This window comes from Pinus tabuliformis, chromosome 6 (genome assembly GCF_031772625.1).
Source record: "Pinus tabuliformis cultivar Carrire ecotype Pingquan chromosome 6, CPIR1, whole genome shotgun sequence".
NCBI lineage: Eukaryota > Viridiplantae > Streptophyta > Pinopsida > Pinales > Pinaceae > Pinus > Pinus tabuliformis.
The window spans coordinates 500,131,975-500,151,446 of record NC_142292.1 but is presented as its reverse complement, the minus strand read 5'-3'; the positions used below and the strand labels follow the sequence as shown (position 1 = coordinate 500,151,446).

Genomic DNA, 19,472 nt, shown 5'->3' with positions numbered 1-19,472 from the left:
GATGGAGAAAATGATCATAATGCACTAAACAAGGCATGGAGAGTAAGTCTAGAGTCTTGAGAGGAGGAAACAGGGATATAATCGCAGAGTGTCAGAGTAATTCCTGAAGACACTTATCGGATGGATAGCTTAACTATTGTATAGACTATGCTTGTTGTGGAAGTTATTTTTCTCTTTTTCTACCCGTCTTAGTGATAAGGTGACATATCCGGATGATGATAGAGTGCTCGCTTGGCCTTCAATAAGAAGTGGTAATTGAAGTAACAAAAGATTGGCCATGTGAAAATAAAATGACAGAACACAACTAGAATCTAAAAACTTTGAACTAATGTTTATTGGGAGTGCAAAATCATGTGCTTAATTGCATTATGAACAGAAAGTATGATAAGAACTCAGTACCAAATCATATCAAGTGCAAAATCTTGTGCTTAGTTGCACTATGAACAGAAAGTATGATAAGAACTCAATACCAAATCATATCAATTAGACCAAACTGAAAATAGAATGATGGTACATGATTTGAAATTGAAGAATTTGAGATATTGTTTATTTGGAGTGCAGAGTTCTATGCTTAGTTGCACTATAAAGAGAAAGCAAGCAAGGAGTTCCCTTTTGTACAAGAGATGTTGCTCTATCTCTGGTTGTAGACTTTGTACCGAGATTTAGGTCACAAATTTCAGAAAAGCCTTTACCAAGAAATCCACAATGAAGAAACATTTAAATTCATATTAGATTGAATTGTTACATTTTCATCATGTGTTAAAATAAAATAGTACATCAACTTTTTAAAGAAGCCTTTACTCACAGAGTCAAATAATTGAACAAAATAGTAGGTCATATTTTTCAAAGAAGTCGTTACGTTTCATCAAGTTGCTTATGGAGAAATTCATAAAGAAGGAAGTTCAAGGAAGCAATATTCAACTGATGTTGTGTTGTGAAAAAGTTCAAGGGAGAAAAATATTAAATTTAGGTTAGATTAAATTGTTACCTTTTCATCACGTGTATTCAAAGAATTAAATAAAATAGCAGATCAAATAATTACATAAAATAATAGATCAGCTTTTCAAAGTAGCCTTTATCTTCTAGGGAGTGCAAAAAATTGAATAAAATAGGAGATCAACTCTTCTAGGAAGCCGTTACCTTTTCTTGTAGTTTCCTATGAAGAAATTCCCAAGGAAGCAAGTTAAAGGAAGCAAATTTCAGCTACTGTTACTTGTGAATAAGTTAAGCAAGCTAAATATTAAATTCAGATTAGATTGAGTTGTTACCTTTTCATCTTGTGTGTTCAAAGAATTAATAGCATATCAACTTTCTAAAGAAGCCCTTCCCTTTAATGGAGTTGCCTTCCATTCTCTACCAACCTATTCTCTAAAAAATCAAATAACCCCCCTTCTCCTTCTAGATAAAATGGGTTCTCAGGTATAAGGCAGCAGTCCACATCCCTACTACCCAAAGTTGAATGCAGTGCAATGTGTCCAACATTCTTACCCATCAACTTAACCAACCCTATTCCATGAGTGGCGCTCTCGGCCTCAACATGGGCTGCATCAATAGCACTCTGAGCTGCCTCTGTTGCTATATGAAAACGAAAGCATCTATCAATGATCCCCACATCATTATCCACAGAACTTGGGATCCCAACAATGGAAACCTTGAGCCTCCTCCTCTTGACTTCTTCAAATATCTTCATTGCACCATTCATGGCCCCATCTCCACCAATGATATACACCTGGTTAAACACACAACCCTCAATCCCATCCACTATCTTCTACAAATCAAAGCCCCCCTTGGAGGTCTCCAACGTTGTCCCCCCTATTTTGTGCCAATCACTCACCAACTTGGGATACAAATCCATAGGCTCTTATGAGTAAAACCCACGATACTTAGACTTAATCCCTTTGATATGCCTTACTCCATACTGGTACCAGAGACCATCTACTAGCTTTCCTATAACCATGTTAACACCTGGACAAATCCTCCCACATGTAACAATGGCAGCACAAACTTCATTAGGACTAAAAAATACCTCAGACCTCGGCACTGCTCTGTGATAGAGCACTTGAGTCTCCATTGTCTGTATATCCACATCAATGTTCTTCATAACCATATCATCCTCTATCACAAAAAACCTTTCAATTGGACGAAAATACTAGTTATGCCTAAGAGGATTTGTAAAACTGGGTAAGTCCTGGAAGTATTCTATCAATTCGGGAGCACCATGAACCTTCTTTTGACCATCAGAATCAGGATCTTGAGCTCCAGCTGTTGATGGCTCCCTTGCAAGATCGCCCATTGTAGATATCAGTAAAGAATGTCACTCAGCTCGGCCCCACTCCATTTTAAGAAATCGTTGCAAAAGCAAGTATCATAGATCGAGAGAATCAGGAGAAATGTAGTTAAAGGTCCCATACACTAAAATAAGGTCTCTGGCTTTGTATGTTGATTAATAGAATGCATTCAAGCATTTCAACAAAAATGACAAGTATCGTAGATCGAGAGAATCAAGAGAAATCTAGTTAAAGGTCCCATACGCTAAAAATAAGGTCTCCAGCTCTGTATGTTAATTAATAGGATGCATTCAAGCATTTCAAGGACAATGACAATAAACACATAATTAAATAGATGGGAATCAAATATATTTTTATGAAAACTAAATCCGATGCATGTATGGATTTGTATAGAAGTGCTCTGAATTTAGAAAGAGTGAACGGAAACTTGTTCCTATCTGAATATGGCATATGAATATGACATTTAGAAAGAGTGAATGCATACCTGTGTGGACTACAGAGGAGTACCTAAATTCAGGTTCTGCGCCAATGAAAAGAAACTATTACATCTGCTACAATATCCTTGTCCCCACACTATAATCTCACAATATTCTACCATTGTTTTGTCCCCAGACTGCAATCTCACAATATTCTACCATTATTTCTCTGGTAGCTCTAACACTAAGAACTTCAAACCAACTAAGAACTTCAAAAGAAATTCAAACCAACTAAGAACTTCAAAAGAACTCTACAACAATAAGAATTAGAATTATTTGAAAATTAAGGTTCCCAAATTCATTAAAGTGCTTAAAAGAAAAAATAAAAAAGACCTCCATGGACCATGTGGGCCCTCCCACGAGGGCCACATGCCTCACCTCCTTCTCCATAACATACCATGCAGGGCGTAAACCATGCCACTTAACATTGTATCATGGTAATATGTCTGCTAATATGTGAATACAAGAGGCAGAAGGATAATCCAACTGCCCACTGTAGGTGCACTAGTTTCAACTTCATGGCCTTCTGTGCTTTGTCTCATCGAGCCTTAAAGATCTTCCTGGCAGAGTAGGTCACCCATGGTTGGAGCAGCAGAAGCTTACGAGTATGAAAGACATGTACATCTGTGTAAGAACATCCCAAAACAGCGCATGTGAAAAGTAGGACACTTGCCTTTGCCTTGGCTTTGCGCCTTGACCAGGTTTACATTCAATATTATGTACCCATGTTCCTATACATATATCGGTGGATGTGCCTTATGCAAACTGCTCTAGGCGGAAAGGGCTTTGCATAAACAAATCAATTCTAGGCTCAAGCGGGTGGCATCATATGGAGAAGGTTCTTCTGACAACCCAACAAGAGGACCTTGCGAAGTAGAGCGAGTATCATGACTTCGTCCATGCTTTTATGGCTGGTTTTTACCAAGAGCTAGTGCAAGCAAACAAACCTGCCTACCTGACCTGATTCGACTAAACCAATCCCCCGATCTCAAACATGATAGGCCGACATACTTGCCTAAACTTAGGGTTACCTACTCTCCTTGCGAGATCACCATGCACTATGCCTCGCCTCCAGCCACCTACATATATCCCCCATATAGCCAGTGGGCTAAATCATACTTCCGCCAGCCACCTAGCCATCTAGCCATGCAATACGTATTAGGAGCAGGACCAACCAAACTCAAATCATCCAACAGTTGGGTTAGAAGCAATAGATGGAAATGGGCTAGCTCGTAGCAGTGGATATGGGAGCTCTTATCTCTCGAATGAAGGGCAGCTTGCAAGGATATTTGCTATGGATTGAATCGGTCGATTCAATAGGTAGCCCGTGAAGCTTTTGAAGAAGGGTAGCCTAGTGTGTAAGCACAACAATGAAGGTGAACCCTCGAATGACCAATCGAACTAAGCCTTTGGGTGCATCTTTATTTCTGCAAGTCTATGGGGTCATCATTTCCGTCAACCACCTATGCTGCTGGTGTGACTATAGTATGCTACAAAAGCTACAGAGAAAGGTAATTATCTTTACATTTGAATTCGGTATGCATAAATGTTACAGAGAAATGGTATGCATAGCTATTGCAGAGAAACTGTTGCAGAGTAAGGTAATGGTAGCTGTTGCAGAGAAAGGTATTCGCCATTCTAATAGAGACCTCCTCTCCTCTCACCATGTGCATCTTCATGAAAGCCCTCCTTTCACCACACCCATCTTCATGCAGGCCACCTGTGTTCCCATATTCATGTAGGCAACCTGTCTGTCTGAAAGTACAATGTTTGTGTCCACAAAATTTGATAATTTGATATCAGTAAACATTATCCCAAGCATTAAATGCCTAACATTAATACTAGCATTAAGCAGATGTTTTAAGTTGATCTAACATTGATAGAAAAAATAAATATCTATAACCTATGTTTTTGCCTCCCCGCCTTGGGAAGAGACCAAATAATACGGTAAATTACTATGTACCTAAAAACTTTAGTTATACTCCATGAATTGACACTAACAAACAGCTCACAAACAACTCAACTAATATTAACATCGTGGTTTTCGATTACTATAGTCCCATGCCGAGATAGCAGGGACTAAAAATACCAATATATCTGAATTTTATTTCAATCTTCGAAGTACATTGTCCACCTATCCAATCTTCGAAGTACATTGTCCACCTATCCTGCAATTTAAATTCGAACCTATATATACTAATAATTAGTAAATACCAAGCATAAGTAGTAGTGGTAGTTATGGTGAAGTGTTCCATATTATTTCTCTGTGTCACTATTGGTTTCTAGTAGATTTGAACCTATATATACTAATAATTAGTAAATACCAACCGTAAGTAGTAGCGATAGTTATGGTGAAGCGTTCCATATTATTTCTCTTTGTTACTATTGGTTACTACCATATTCTAAATTTAGAAATAAAGTTAGTATTTTAAAAGTATTATTAGAAAATTCTGACAAGATTTTTCATCAGTCTCTCGGATCTATTTAATCATATATCCTCGACCAATTTAATGAATGAAAAATCAATTTGAATGATGAAGCAATAGCGCTTTAATATTGTCCATGTATTTTTTGTTGAGAGTAATGATGAAATGTCTTAATGGAGTGACGGTATACCAATTTAATCAATTTGAATGATGAAGCAATAGCGCTTTAATATCGTCAATGTATTTTTTGTTGAGAGTAATGATGAAATGTCTTAATAAAGTGACGATTCAAATCGAATTTTAGATTAGGAGTTTGTTCTTGTTTTCGAGGGTGTTGTTTCAACTTTCTTAATTATGCGTAAATTATATATTTTTCAGTTCATGATTGTAATGACATAGCGTGTTTTATAGAGACAGTCTAGTATTCCACACTTGTGAGCTGCTCAAGTTTATTAATAATTCTAGTTTATTAATAATTCTGATTCTTCTGATTTTTAACATGATATCAGAGTTTTAACATGATATCAGAGCTACAGGGTTGAGCACTGCCTGTAACCCTGAGTGGAGGAGTTATACCAAAGGTGGGAGGAAGATCTATGTAACCCTGAGTGGAGGAGTTATACCAAAGGCTGGGAGGAAGATCTATGTGCCTGAGAGGCAGAAATTAGACCGACATGTTTTTAAGGGCGATCAATGCGAGATCTAGAGCCATAGTCGCGCCGATTCAGTTCTGGCCTTATGCGATTTTATTTTCCAGAACGACGCGGGTGTGCCATTTTCAAAGAGCACCGATCGTGTGAATGAAGAAATTCTCCGAATCATTTTTTGAATGCAGACACTAAGCGTTGAGTCCGTTGTGGAGGATCTGTGCTATTGATTTCTACGCTGTCAATCGATCGTGCGAGGTGGCCGAGGCAGATGCTGCGGCGACGATGGAAGACTATTGTTTCAGCTGACAAACAAGTAGACGTCGCCGTGGATTTGGCTTATCCGGAGCGTGCATGAATCGGCCAAACTGTAGATGTTCAACAGTCGTAGACGTGGGCGATGGCAAAGAAAGAATAAGCTTAGAGTTTTGCTATTGGTTCTCACTGCTGGTTCTACAAATAATGCAACCTTGGAGGTAGCGTGTGAGTAAACATGTAGATCAAAGTGAAGATCTGGGAAGAGAGCAGCAGTGGAGATGAGCAGGAGGCTGAGCCGCTGTCGATCAGCGGGTGAAGGAGCTTGAGGTCGAGCCTACGAGCTTACCGGCCATGTTCCTGGATACACACGCCTTATACAAGACTGGTAGCTACACAGTGCCTGTGATTTGAATCCTTCTAATGAGAAGAGGACAGGTCTTGGATTGTTCCAGAAGAGGATGCCCATTCCAGCGGCTGGGTCTTGGATTGGCGCAGCAGAAGTGTGGTGGAGGAGAAGAGGACGGCGATTCCACTTGCCCGAAGAGCGGCCAGGTTTTGTTGCACAAAAACCTTGTTCCTAATTTTGCCGCCGGAGGGCTTGAGGAATTTTGTATTGTCTGTTTTCGTAATTGTTGGAGGTCCATGTGATTGCGAAGGCATTTGTTTTGGAGAATATGCTCATTTACTTCAGATCGTGGGCCGAGATCGGTGTTATTTCCATGTTGCCAGTCTCCATGTCACCCTAACAAATTCTGCTATTTGATCTGCTGCCTGCCTATCTCGATGGGCCTAACACATTCAAATTGACACATGGTTGTGCAAAATACGAAAAGCTGGAATTCCATTCGGGGTGATCTTTCATTATCATGTTTACGATAAAAGGACATGATATGTTTTTTTTTTATCAAGATTTTAATTAAAGAATTTTTTTTAGTTTAACGAAAAAAATGGGGGGCGAATTTTTTAAAGAGAGATCTGGGCTCATTAGATCCGGCGTTTAAAGTGTTTTTTCTAGGATCTGGGGTTGAAGCTTTTTTATTGAAGATGAATAATGAGTGAGAAGAAGCATATCTCAATGAGAATAACAAGATGAATGGATCCAATTATTGTAGTTGGAAATTTAAGTTGTAGATTGTGCTTGAGGGACACAATGCATGGAAAATTGTGAATAATAATGAGGTGAAGCCGAACGTGATTGCAGGAGGAACAACAACAACAATCTAAGATTGGGACAAGCGAGAGACTAGGGCGAGAATGCTCCTAAAATTGTCGGTCAAAGATTACATTATTCTCCATATCCATGATTGCAAGACTGCACCAGAAATCTGGAAGACGCTAAAGGATCTCTATGAAGTCAAGAACACCAATCGATTGTTGTTCTTGAAAAACAAGATTCTCTCCAGCAAGATGGAGAAGAATGAAACATTTGTAGCATTTATTTTGTGGATCAAGGAGCTTAAGAACAAGTTGGGTGACATCGGTAAAGCTGTGTCAGATACAAACTTGGTCATGATTACCATGAATTCTATGACTGACGAGTATCAGACGTTCATCACTGGCTTGAAAGCAAGAGAAAAATCCCCTATGTTTGAAGAATTTACTGGGATCCTCATGCAAGAGGAGAAAAGGCGGTTGACTCATAAACTTCAGAGTTTAGATCTTGCCTTAATGGCGAAGAAGAAGCCCTTCAGAGGAAAGCCAAATGTAGCACAGAAGAGCAGTGTAACCCCACATAGAAGGATGCCCCCACCTCAAGGTACGTCTTTCAATAGAATGACTCTGCGACCAAATGTTTCTATTGTGGTAGAACTGGCCATATAGCAAAATATTGCATGAGGAATAAGTCTGATGAAGGTCGGAAGAAACATAAACATCATGCAGGTCATTTTGCTAATGAGGAACAGAGTCAGAACCTGAGACTGTTCATATCTGACTCTGCATTTTCGGCTAAGGATGATGAAGAAAATACCTGGTTTGTGCACTCAGGTGCATCCATCCACATGACAGGGAACAGACAGTGGTTTGAAGACTTCAAAGAGACCAGCAGTGGAGCAAACATCTATCTTGGTGATGATAGAGGGTACCAAATCAAAGGTTATGGTAGTATTCCTGTTGTTTTGTCTGTTGGAAATATTAGACATATTCATAATGCGATTTATGTACCCGGGATAAAAAAGAATCTGATCTTTGTCTCTACGATAACTTATCAGAATCTCAAGGTAGAAATTTATAAATCATATTGTGTTATTAAAGACCTGTTGGATCGTATGAAGCCTATTGCATCAAGTATTCATGTTGGAGGATTGTACAAGCTAAATTTCAAAAGCACACTACATCAGGCATTGACATCATCTGCCATGACTATAATGGACTTATGGCATCAGAGGTTCGGCCATTTTAACTTCAATGATCTACTTCTATTATAGAAAAGAGGTATGGTCAAAGGTCTTCTTGTTTTAAAGCATGTCCATATTGATTGTGATGCATGTGCACTTGGAAATATGCACAGAGATGAATTTCCTGTGAATGATGATAGAAGGAGGAGAGATATACTCGAGCTGGTACACACATATTTATGCGAGCCTATGCAGACAAGGTCATTAGGTGGTGCATACTATTTTTTACTGGTTATTGATGCCTGCACTAGATTTACCTGGGTGTATTTCCTCAGGAAGAAGAGCCACACTTTACTTCAAGGAGTTTAGAAGTATGGTTGAAAAGGAAACAGGTAAAAGCATCAGGATTCTCCACGTGGATCAAGGGGGAAAGTAAAAGAAAGCTCGTGTTCTCAAATACTACATAGATCATGGGATACAACAACATTTTACAGTACCCCACACTCCTCAACATAACGGGGTTGCAAAGAGGAAGAACAGAACCCTTGTGGAGTGTGCCCGCAGTATGTTAAAATGTAAGAATCTTTCTAACAGGTTTTGGGCTGAAGCAATTGATACTACAATATATCTAAATAATAGGAGTCCAACAACAAGTTTAAATTTCAAAACTCCTTTTGAAGCTTTATTTGGCTATAAGCTTGCAGTTAAGAATTTGAGAGTTTTTGGCTCTAAAGCCTTTTCCCATGTCCCAAAGGAAAATAGAAAGACACTGGATTCAAAGGCCATCAAATGTATTTTTGTTGGGTATTGTACAGAATTTAAGGCTTACAAACTGTTTAACCCCTCTACTCATAAAGTTTTTGCGAGCATAGATGTAGTGTTTCATGAGCAGGTTAATGACGGAAGTCATGAGAGTGCTAATGAAGAATGGCACGTTCCCTTGTTGGTGGAAGAAGGAAGTGATGAATCAGGGGATAGCAATGAGCAACAACAGTAGGAAGGGGAAGAAGATGATGCAGCTGCCAAGCCAAGTCCACAAATGGATGATCAAACAAGGTTTGAAGCTACCCCACCACTTAGGAGATCAGGTAGTAAGGTTCAGTTGCTAGCAAGATATAGGGAAAATGCTTTTATAACTAGTATGATGAATGTTGTTGAACTCTCTAGTTATAATGAAGCCAGTCAATATAGTGAATGGAGGGCTACTATGAAAGATGAATATGAGTCAATCCTCAAAAACAAAACTTGGGATTTAGTTAAACTACCTGAAGACAAACCACCCATAGGATGCAAATGGTTGTATAAGCCTAAATTTAAAGCAAATGGGAGCATAAATAAATATAAAGCTAGGCTGGTTGCAAAGGGGTATTCACAACAGAAGGCATAGATCAATATGAGACATTTTCCCCTATAGCTAAATTAAACACAATCAGAATGATATTTGCTTTAGTTACCAAACATCATTCGATGATTCACTAGCTAGATGTTAAATCTACTTTTTTAAATGGGGACATGAAAGAAGAAGTCTACTTAGTGCAACTTGAGGGGTTTGTTAAACAAGGTGAAGAACATTTAGTTTGTAGGTTGAAGAAAGCGTTGTATGGACTAAAACAGGCACCCAGGTCATGATATGATAAAATTGTTTCATTTTTCCTGCAACATGGCTATAAAAGAAGCAAAAATGACCGTAATCTTTATACCGTGTTTGATAAAGAGGGAATTATTGTTTTGATCTCTTTATATGTAGATGATCTAATCGTTACAGGGAATGCTAATAATCCCATTAAAGAAATCAAGGAGCAGATGTCACAAGACTTTGACATGAAAGACCTTGGAGAGCTACATTATTGTTTGGGTTTGGAAGTCTAGAGGGATTCTGGACAAACTTTTCTTTCACAGAGTAAGTATGTCAGGAGCTTACTAGAAAAGTTCAGGATGGATTAGTGCAAAGTTGCGGCAGTACCTTTACAGCGGAATTTAAAACTTCAAAATGATGATGGATCTAAGGAGGCAGATGCGACTTTGTATAAACAGCTAGTTGGGAGTCTAATCTACTTGACTACAACTATGCAATATTTGTCTTATGTAGTCAGTGCATTGAGCCAATTTATGTCAAAGCCACTTGAGAGCCATTAGGTTGCAACAAAAGGTGTTTTAAGGTATCTCCAAGGAACCTTAGATTTTGGTATTGTTTATACTAATTCATGTGATGTTAAATTGATAGGTTTTTTAGACTCCGATTGGGTTGGAAATGTAGATGATAGACAATCCATAACAGGCTATGCATTTAGCATTGGATCCAGGGTCATTACATGGAACAACAAAAAGTAGAACACAATGTCCTTTTCTTCTGCAGAAGTTGAATATCAAGCTATGTGTGCAGCAACATGTGAAGTAGTTTGGTTGAGGAGACTTCTCCTTGATGCTGGAGAAGAAGAAAAGGTTGCAATAGTGATCAAATGCAACAACTAGAGCTCCATCAAACTTGAAAATAATCTAGTATTTCATAAGAACACAAAGCATATCGATACACAATTTCATTTTGTCAGGGAGAAAGTTCAGTCAAAAGAAATCCATATTGAGTATTGTAATAGTTGTGACAATGTTGCTGATATTTTTACCAAACCTCTTGGTAGAATCAAGTTTGAATTGTTTAGGGAAGTGTTAGGCATATATGTGAATCCATTTCTCCATTAAGGGAGAGTGTTGAGATTAATGATGAAATGTCTTAATGGAGTGACGGTTCAAACCGAACCTTAAATTAGGAGCTTGTTCCTGTTTTCTAGGATGTTGTTTCAACTTCCCTAATTGTGTGTAAATTATAAATTTCTCATATCATGATTGTAATGACAGAACCTGTTCTGCAGAGACAGTCTCTAAATAATGTTCCACACCTATGAACTCATGTTTATTAATAAATTTCTTTCTTCTGGTTTTTAACATTCTTCTCAATTAATATTATTTTGACTTTAAGTTTCTTCCTGTAAATTAACATTCTCCAATCAAAATGTTAAAAACAACACATATTTCTAATGCCTTTGAAATTCAAAACAAAATTAAATTATAGCATTTTACTTAAACCTATAAATACTCTCACAAAAAAAATGGTCCAAAAATTCGCAAAACAAAATAAAATTATACCATTTTACTTAAACCTATAAGTACTCTCACAAAAAATGGTCCCAGAATTGGCATATAAGTTTGTTGGGAAAAGTCCAAATAGATTATGTATATGTGGTTTAGAAATCAAATTCAATAAAATTATAGTTTTGTCTGCAAAATATTACTCGTTTACCATTCCAAGAGAATGATCTGACAATTCGCATATATGTTTGCAGGAGAAAAGTCCAAATAGATTATGTGTGTGGTTTAGAAGTCAAATCTCATAAATAGAAGTCAGTCCTTTGATGGACAAACAAAAAACATATACAATATCATTATAATATTTTTTCAACTACATGTGGCTATACAATTATCAAAGGGCATGAGGTAAACCGGACCGCTAACCGCATTTTTCCAGTAAAGTCTAAATTTAATAACAAAGTTAGTAAAAAAATTTTTTGACAATCCTCAATAATCTTTTACAAAGATTTTCTATCAGTCTCTTGGATCTATTTAATCATATATCCTCAAGCGATAAGAAATCAATTTGAATAATAAAACCATGGCTCTGTAATATTGTCATGGGTATTTTTCTGAATTATTTTGAGTTTATGTTTCTTCCTCTAAAGTGGCATTCTCGAATCACATTGTTAATAACATCGCATATTTCTAATACTTTTCTGGCTCAAATCAAAAAAAAATTCTACCATTTTATGAAATTCTATAATAAAATTATAATTTTTCTCCAAAATATTAATCATCTCAAAAATAAAGGATACACCGGATACCTTTGCAAGACACGATAATGGCCTTGGAAAAAATTCGTCCCAAATTTCGCATATATGTTTTGCATGGGAAAAGTCCAAATTCACCATAAAACTTCTCAAAATAACATTACATCCAATACTTTAAATGGAATATAAATGAAATACTCGGTGCACTTTTAAAAGCCTAAAAGTAGGCGGAGCATGTGATAAAAAACCATTTTTGAAAATCGATACGTTCAATATAAAAGTTGTACGTGTCAATTCAATATAATGAGATGTTTAAATTTTTTATTAAAGTGAAGGCCATCATTGTTTGGTTTATTTAGTGTCGACTCATCTCAATTGCAGATTTATCTGGTTTATTTAACTGGTTTATTTAACTTAACATGAATTGTAAATTTGGATATCCAATGGAGCTAAAGCAATGTCAAAGCCCCATGGCCTTTCGATGAACCAAATCGGCATAAGAATGCCGGTTGATTTAAAGTTATAATACTATAGATTGGTGTAATTTATAGAGACGTATTGATCAGACACTCGATTGGTGTAAGTTATAATTATTATTCTCAGGAACCAGCGATGGAGAGAAACTCGAGCATCAGTCATCAATCAATATACAGTAATAGCATCTGTAATATTTGGGATTTAACGAGAAACTATTTAAACGTCATTCTACCAGTCATATCACGTGTACTGGAATTCAAGTTGGATTGAATATGTCCGCCTACGTTACTATTCAACAAAATAATGGAATCTCTGCTGTCTATTATTTAGTCTTAAACATATGACGTGAAAGCATGATTTTGTTTTATGGAGTTTCTAATTCTTTCAACTGATTTACGGTATTACTTAACCTGCCGGCCCTTTTGATCTGATATAGTAAATTTCTATAAACAGGCACGCCATTCATATAATTCTATAGATGGCTTCTCCAAGAGTTATCGTCCATGGGGTTATGAAACCCTAAAAAGCACTGGCACGCTACTGTCTTACACTCTATGGAATTAACTCCTCACTTAGAAGGAAATTAGATATGGAAGCCTTCTGAGAGGAGATCGGCAAGAGATTTGTATTTGTAACGCTGTTTTATAGTCTTATATTTCCCCCTTCCTTTCCTGTGAGGCCGAGGCTCCGGCGCATTTTCATTGATGCTTTTTATTGCTGCTCCTAACTGTTGATTTCCATTTTCAGTGTTTAGAGTTGAGGTACCCTCATTACCCTTCAGATTGTCTGGACATTGTTCTATAACTGTGAAAGGTTCCCCTCCCGAAATGGCATGTTCAGTTTTCTGCTTTGAATTTCGGTGGCTGCTATCTCGTTCTTCTAGACACCAGTCACAGATCAACTCGTCCAACTCTTTATGCCCATACATTTTGCTGCAGTATCTGTATGTCGGACAGACCTTGATTATCAATTTGTATATGAGAAAACTACTCTAATTTGGAAATTAGAGATTTGCATGAAAATAAGTATACTTACACCATCGTTCTTGATATGGAAACATTATATGGGCGATGAAATGAGAAATAAATTATGAAAACCTGACCTGTGTTGAAGGCGATGTAAACAAATTTGACACTGAAACAGTTCTTTCTCCATACCCAAATCTCCACACATACTGCATTCTTTGATGGCAATCTGTAATTCCATTTCGCCAAATGTATCCTTTCCGAAACTGGAAAATAATAATCTTCACATTGAACTCCACTAGGAAATTTATAATCCACCGACGGAAAATGTAACGGACCCTTCTACTTGAGGGAACTGTGGCATCGCTTGTCTTTGAAGGTTACTCACCGTGTTATTGAAGCGTTTACCAGACAGACAGAATTAAATCTACTGTGATTTCTGAGATACTTTTGTTTTCTGGTGTTTTTGTGGGCCATTGGTTTTTATTGATGGAACAGATTTTTCATTATATGCGATGCGATATCCACTTTACTTATTGAGAGAGTTGCTGACAAGACTCGGAAGAACGTATTAGATGGACACAATAATTAAAATAAAATCATTCCATCCTATACCCTTTTTGAACCTGTAGTACGGAGAGTTGGATTTTAGAATACATTCCTCTTGTTAGACAACTAGGCTGTTGCTCGACTGAACGATTAATAATCACTTACAATTAATGTTTTATTGAGGAGAGAAAAACAGACACATTTTATGATATATATATATATACTCTGAAAATTCAAAATTTTATTTTATATATATATATATATATATATTTATACCTTTCAATCTTAATCATAAAATAAAAAATTTAATTAATAAAATTAAATATATAAAAGCCTATCGGCAAAACTATAATTCTTGTATACTCAAATGTTTTATTTCAACTTCGGATCACAATTCACTACATGTATTTCTACCCTCATTCCTGTATTAGACTTGGGTAAGGAGTATGCATTTATAGTACCCATGCTGTTAGTGCTGTGGTTTCACTGTTACTTGTGGAGATTCTAGTAGTAATTTCGCACAGCACTATGTATACAGAGTAATTTGGAACAAGACTATGTATACATGAGAGTTGTTCTTCACAATTTAGATGCTTTTACGTAAATCTAAAAATATCAAGATATAATAGTGGATTTCCACATGATTACATTAGTTTGTTGGACAGTAAATTTGAGCCCGATTTCAATTTTCAAGATGGTCCTTAGAAAGCTATTCCGATATGCTGTCGTCTTATCGTCACCATTGGTCACAATCTTTTAGCATAATACGTGTCTATATTATGAAAGAGGATTTAAAGATTGAACCGTAAACATTTAGAAAAAGAATTAAGAATTTCTAAATGCATTCTAAAGTGTTTTTACATAAAAAATAATACTATTTTTAGATTGTTAGTTTATTTTGGACATATAAATTTTTGGTTGAGTGAATATCTTAAAGACACATTAATCTAGAAGCTAATTATTTGGAAAGAATCTCTTAACCAATTAGATCTCAACAAACTCCCAAATACTAGAAGCATACTCGTGTACATAAAATGAACCACAAAAAAGAAGTAGGAATTATGTTTTTCCAAGTCCCCTTTAATGACTATTTGTCTCAATCTCAATTGACAAAGTATAATTGTGGTCTTCGTGTTTGCAAACATAACGAAGAATATGTTGATGTCCATATAAAGGAACACCCATCTACAGGAATGCATAAGGACCATCAGGTGCAACTACGAGTCTACTAGGATTTCCTTTGTGTACATGGTTCAATCAACCATTATCTATTCCTGTACCTGTAAATCCCCCTCCGTCATCATTATGTGTAACCATGTTTTATCAGCTTACCCTAAACCATACCTAGGGTTTTGTTAGAAGACCCTAAACCATGCCGAGGGTTTTGTCGGATGACCCTAAACCATGCCTAAAGGAATCTCTGTCCACTTCACTCTCACACTGCAAAGTGGTTTTTAGCTTATCAAAAACTTGCACTTACATACATTGTAACAAGTGCTTTCTAGCTTACGACAAACTTGCACTTACATTGTGGTTTCTAGGTTACCAAAAACCTGCATTTACAAAGTGGTTTTAAGATTACATGAACAAAAAATTTCTAAATGCACTCCAAATTGTCTTTACATGAAAATAATAATACAATATAAATATACCAGGTTATGTTTAGAGATAACTAGTCTATATTGAGCATACAATCTCTTGGTTGAATGAATATCTCTAACACATACCAATTAAAAAATTAACTAGTTGGAGAAAATCTATTAACCAACTTTCAAATATTAAAAACAAACATTCAAATATTAGCTAAACTACATATAATTAATATTATAAATATATAGTAGCTAAACTATATATGATTAATACTATAAATATATAGCACATGACACTTAAAAAAATGCAGAGAACTAACACAGAACCCAACACTCAACCTTGTCTCAGAGATACTCCAAATACTAAGAACAAACTTTCAAACACAATTAAACTATATATTCATTAATATTATAAAATATATAGCACATGACACTTAAAGAAAAATCCAGAGAAATAACACGGAACAGAAAAGCCAACTTTGTCTCCGAGGTTATGCTTTCTATAAACTATTGTTTTATAATATCTCATATAATATTAAACTTGACTGTGCCGATATCCTCCCGCTTGAACATAGCGAATAAGGACTATCGCAAGGCTGCTGATAATACAGATCATCTCATATTCAGCCTACGAAGATATACATTGGTAAGCAGGTTGGCTCATACGCACAGCGATTTTATTGTTATATATGTTCAGAGTTACATGTTGCATGTATAGGTTAACATATCTGGGCGTATAAATTTTGGGCACATATACATTGATAAATTATAACCTAGATAAGTTATATATTTTATTTTAAAGCTTGAAATCTTTTGGTCTAAGCAATTGTAATACTTCAATAAATATAATAATTTAATTTCTTTATATTATCTGCTTAGTTATTTCATTATACTATTTTCTTAGTTTAAGTGATTTGAATGCTTAGGAATATGTATTTTTCCCTATGCTCACAAGCATAACTTCAAGTTCAAAATCAAAATAAGTATTTATATGTAATTTAAAATTCAAATTTCCTAAATTATAAGGATTCCTTTCATTACCAGCAAAAAAATATATAAATTACTATTAGGAAAATTGTGCCAATTTAAGTAAAACAAAGAACAATATATAATATATCTGAATTTTGTTTCTCTAGTTCAGATTTAGATGTTCCAAGTATTTTCTACATATCCAGTAATCTAAATTTAATAAATACTAAATAACTTACTGTTTAATGTTTTCTATATTTTCATTGTTCCTTATATTCTAATTTACATCATCATTCAAATATCTGATGATGTGTATCTAGGTATATACCGTGAAAAATGTTGCATTCCTAGGTGTTTATCTTTTGTCACATTGTTGTTTATGTTCACTAAGCAAGAAGCACCTTGTTGTGCGACGTTTAATATGAGATGCGTTCAAATTTATACAGTTGTGCGTATATTGACAGAAGTATAGAGATGGGCATTATTGGAATTATATGAGTATTAATGTATATGCACGGTAGAAGAGAAGCGTTACGAGAAAAAGAAAAACCGAGTTAAATTAATGGTAATATTAATAAATACTAAGTTTTGATCAATTAGATGTGATTATCACAAAAATTTAAAATTAAGAAATATTAAATTTTTTAAAATCAAAATTACTGAATATATTACTAGTTAGCTATATAATTTAAGTAATTAATTAATATTATATGTTTAGATAATAATATAATGATATAAGTTAAAAAATTAATTATTAAATTATGATTAATAAAATTGAAAATGTTATTAAAAAAATATTTTAATAATATAAATAATTATAAATTCTCAAAATAAATAATTTAATAAATTTAATCACAATCTTTTATTAATATATATATATATATATATAAAATTTAAATTTTAAACCTCTGTGCTATTTGTAAAAACTAAACACACCTATTAAACGTCTATTAACTTTATAAGAAAAAAACTTTAAAACTAACTTATTAATATGATAATGTAAGTATGGCAAAAGTATATTTCTTTAGACACGATCACATGTTTTAGTTAGATGATCTGGTATCTAACGACCCTAAAAATCGTATTAACAGAGCCGAATACGATTTTTAGAGCCGATTCTATAGATTTTTTAGTCGATATTCCTTTTATGATGCCAACATAGAGGAAATAAATATCGGTTTTAATGCAGCGACATGTCAACAATGAAAACATAAATCCTGATGTGTTTCTTTGGTAACGAATGCGTTCATTCTTCAAGAATAACATTACGGCTTTTCCATTCGATCGTGCGAAGATATGAATAATTTTAGTGTACAAATTTTTCAGAAAGAAGAAATGAATGCCGGCAACTTGCAAGTGACCTTTGGTGGGCAAGTGGAGCTCACAACTTGCCACACACAACAGCTCGTGCTTCTGCCATGAAGAATAAATTCGACAAGTGGGTCCTGTCTTTTTCCACTAGTCTTTTTCACTGCCGAAGTCTTGACATCATCTCAATCTTTTTGTCCTGCACCTTGTTCGTTCCATCGTAAAAAGACAGGTTCCTACATGCTAATTGGACAAAAAGTAAATGGTACAGTTCAGTACATATAGTGACATGATCTCTATGCTTCACAGCAGTTTTAGATTTTGGCCTATCTTTATCGGTCTGATTATTTTTTCCACATTTTAAGTTTTTATAACAGTGTTATTAGTGTACATTGTGTCAGCGATGGGATGGAGTTCTGTTTCAATAACAGCACAACCATAAATTAGACTGACGGTCCTGTGCAATGTCCCTGTATTTTATCGCAATTTTTATTTCCACTTCTATAGCATTATAAAGGCAAGCCCTAATGCTATAGAAGTGGAAATAATAATGCTATAGAAGTGGAAATAAAAATTGCCATAAATACAGGGACATTGCCTTTATAATGCTATAGAAGTGGAAATAAAAATTGCCATAAAATACAGGGACATTGCACAGGACCGTCAGTCTAATTTATGGTTGACCGTCAGTCTAATTTATGGTTGTGCTGTTATTGAGGCAATGTCCCTGTATTTTATGGCAATTTTTATTTCCACTTCTATAGCATTAGGGCATTTATAATGCTATAGAAGTGGAAATAAAAATTGCCATAAAATACAGGGACATTGCACAGGACCGTCAGTCTAATTTATGGTTGTGCTGTTATTGAAATAGAACTCCATCCCATCGCTGACACAATGTACACTAATAACACTGTTATAAAAACTTAAAATGTGGAAAAAAATAATCAGACCGATAAAGATAGGCCAAAATATAAAACTACCAATTCAATATAGGTAAATGCATGATCGCTCGATCCCGAGTTTTCAGAGTTCCTATCTGATACTCGAATCACCTATTGAATAACATCGATGGAACAATTTAAGGGGAGGGAAGTGTGCTTTCTGCCTTCCATTGACCAGATTCTATTCACAATATATATTCCATTCAATATTTTTTATTCATTCTCGTCTTGAACCTTTTGCAATGCAACAAAATGAAAAGGAGTATTTCTATTCTCTCTCATCCATATCTATGTATACTACATCGTGGTTCGATATGAATGAGTCTACGGGCAGGAACGAGTCGATTTTTTCATAACTTATAGAGCTAAATGAAATGACTCCAAAGTTCTTCTCCTTCTATAGC

The 19,472-nt window shown here is 35.4% G+C and overlaps 1 protein-coding gene and 1 pseudogene across 1 annotated transcript; both read right to left on the bottom strand.

Moving 5' to 3' along the window:
* Positions 1-1,330: 1,330 nt before the first annotated feature.
* Positions 1,331-2,293, bottom strand: LOC149259510 (ATP-dependent 6-phosphofructokinase 2 pseudogene; annotated as a pseudogene).
* A 10,799-nt stretch (positions 2,294-13,092) lies between these two features.
* Positions 13,093-13,964, bottom strand: LOC149259509 (uncharacterized). Its single transcript, XM_089375984.1, has 2 exons — positions 13,847-13,964; positions 13,093-13,685 (listed from the first exon to the last, which is right to left on the bottom strand). Exons 1-2 carry the CDS (start codon positions 13,948-13,950, stop codon positions 13,328-13,330), a joined length of 462 nt encoding a protein of 153 aa, XP_089232110.1. The 5' UTR covers positions 13,951-13,964; the 3' UTR covers positions 13,093-13,327.
* Between the last annotated feature and the right edge of the window lie 5,508 nt (positions 13,965-19,472).

Coding starts and splice junctions, on each gene's coding strand:
- LOC149259509 (XM_089375984.1), bottom strand. CDS start 13,950: ATGGAATTACAGATTGCCATCAAAGAATGCAGTATGTGTGGAGATTTG. Junction 13,686..13,846: donor TTACATCGCCTTCAACACAG/GTCAGGTTTTCA, acceptor TCCGACATACAG/ATACTGCAGCAAAATGTATG.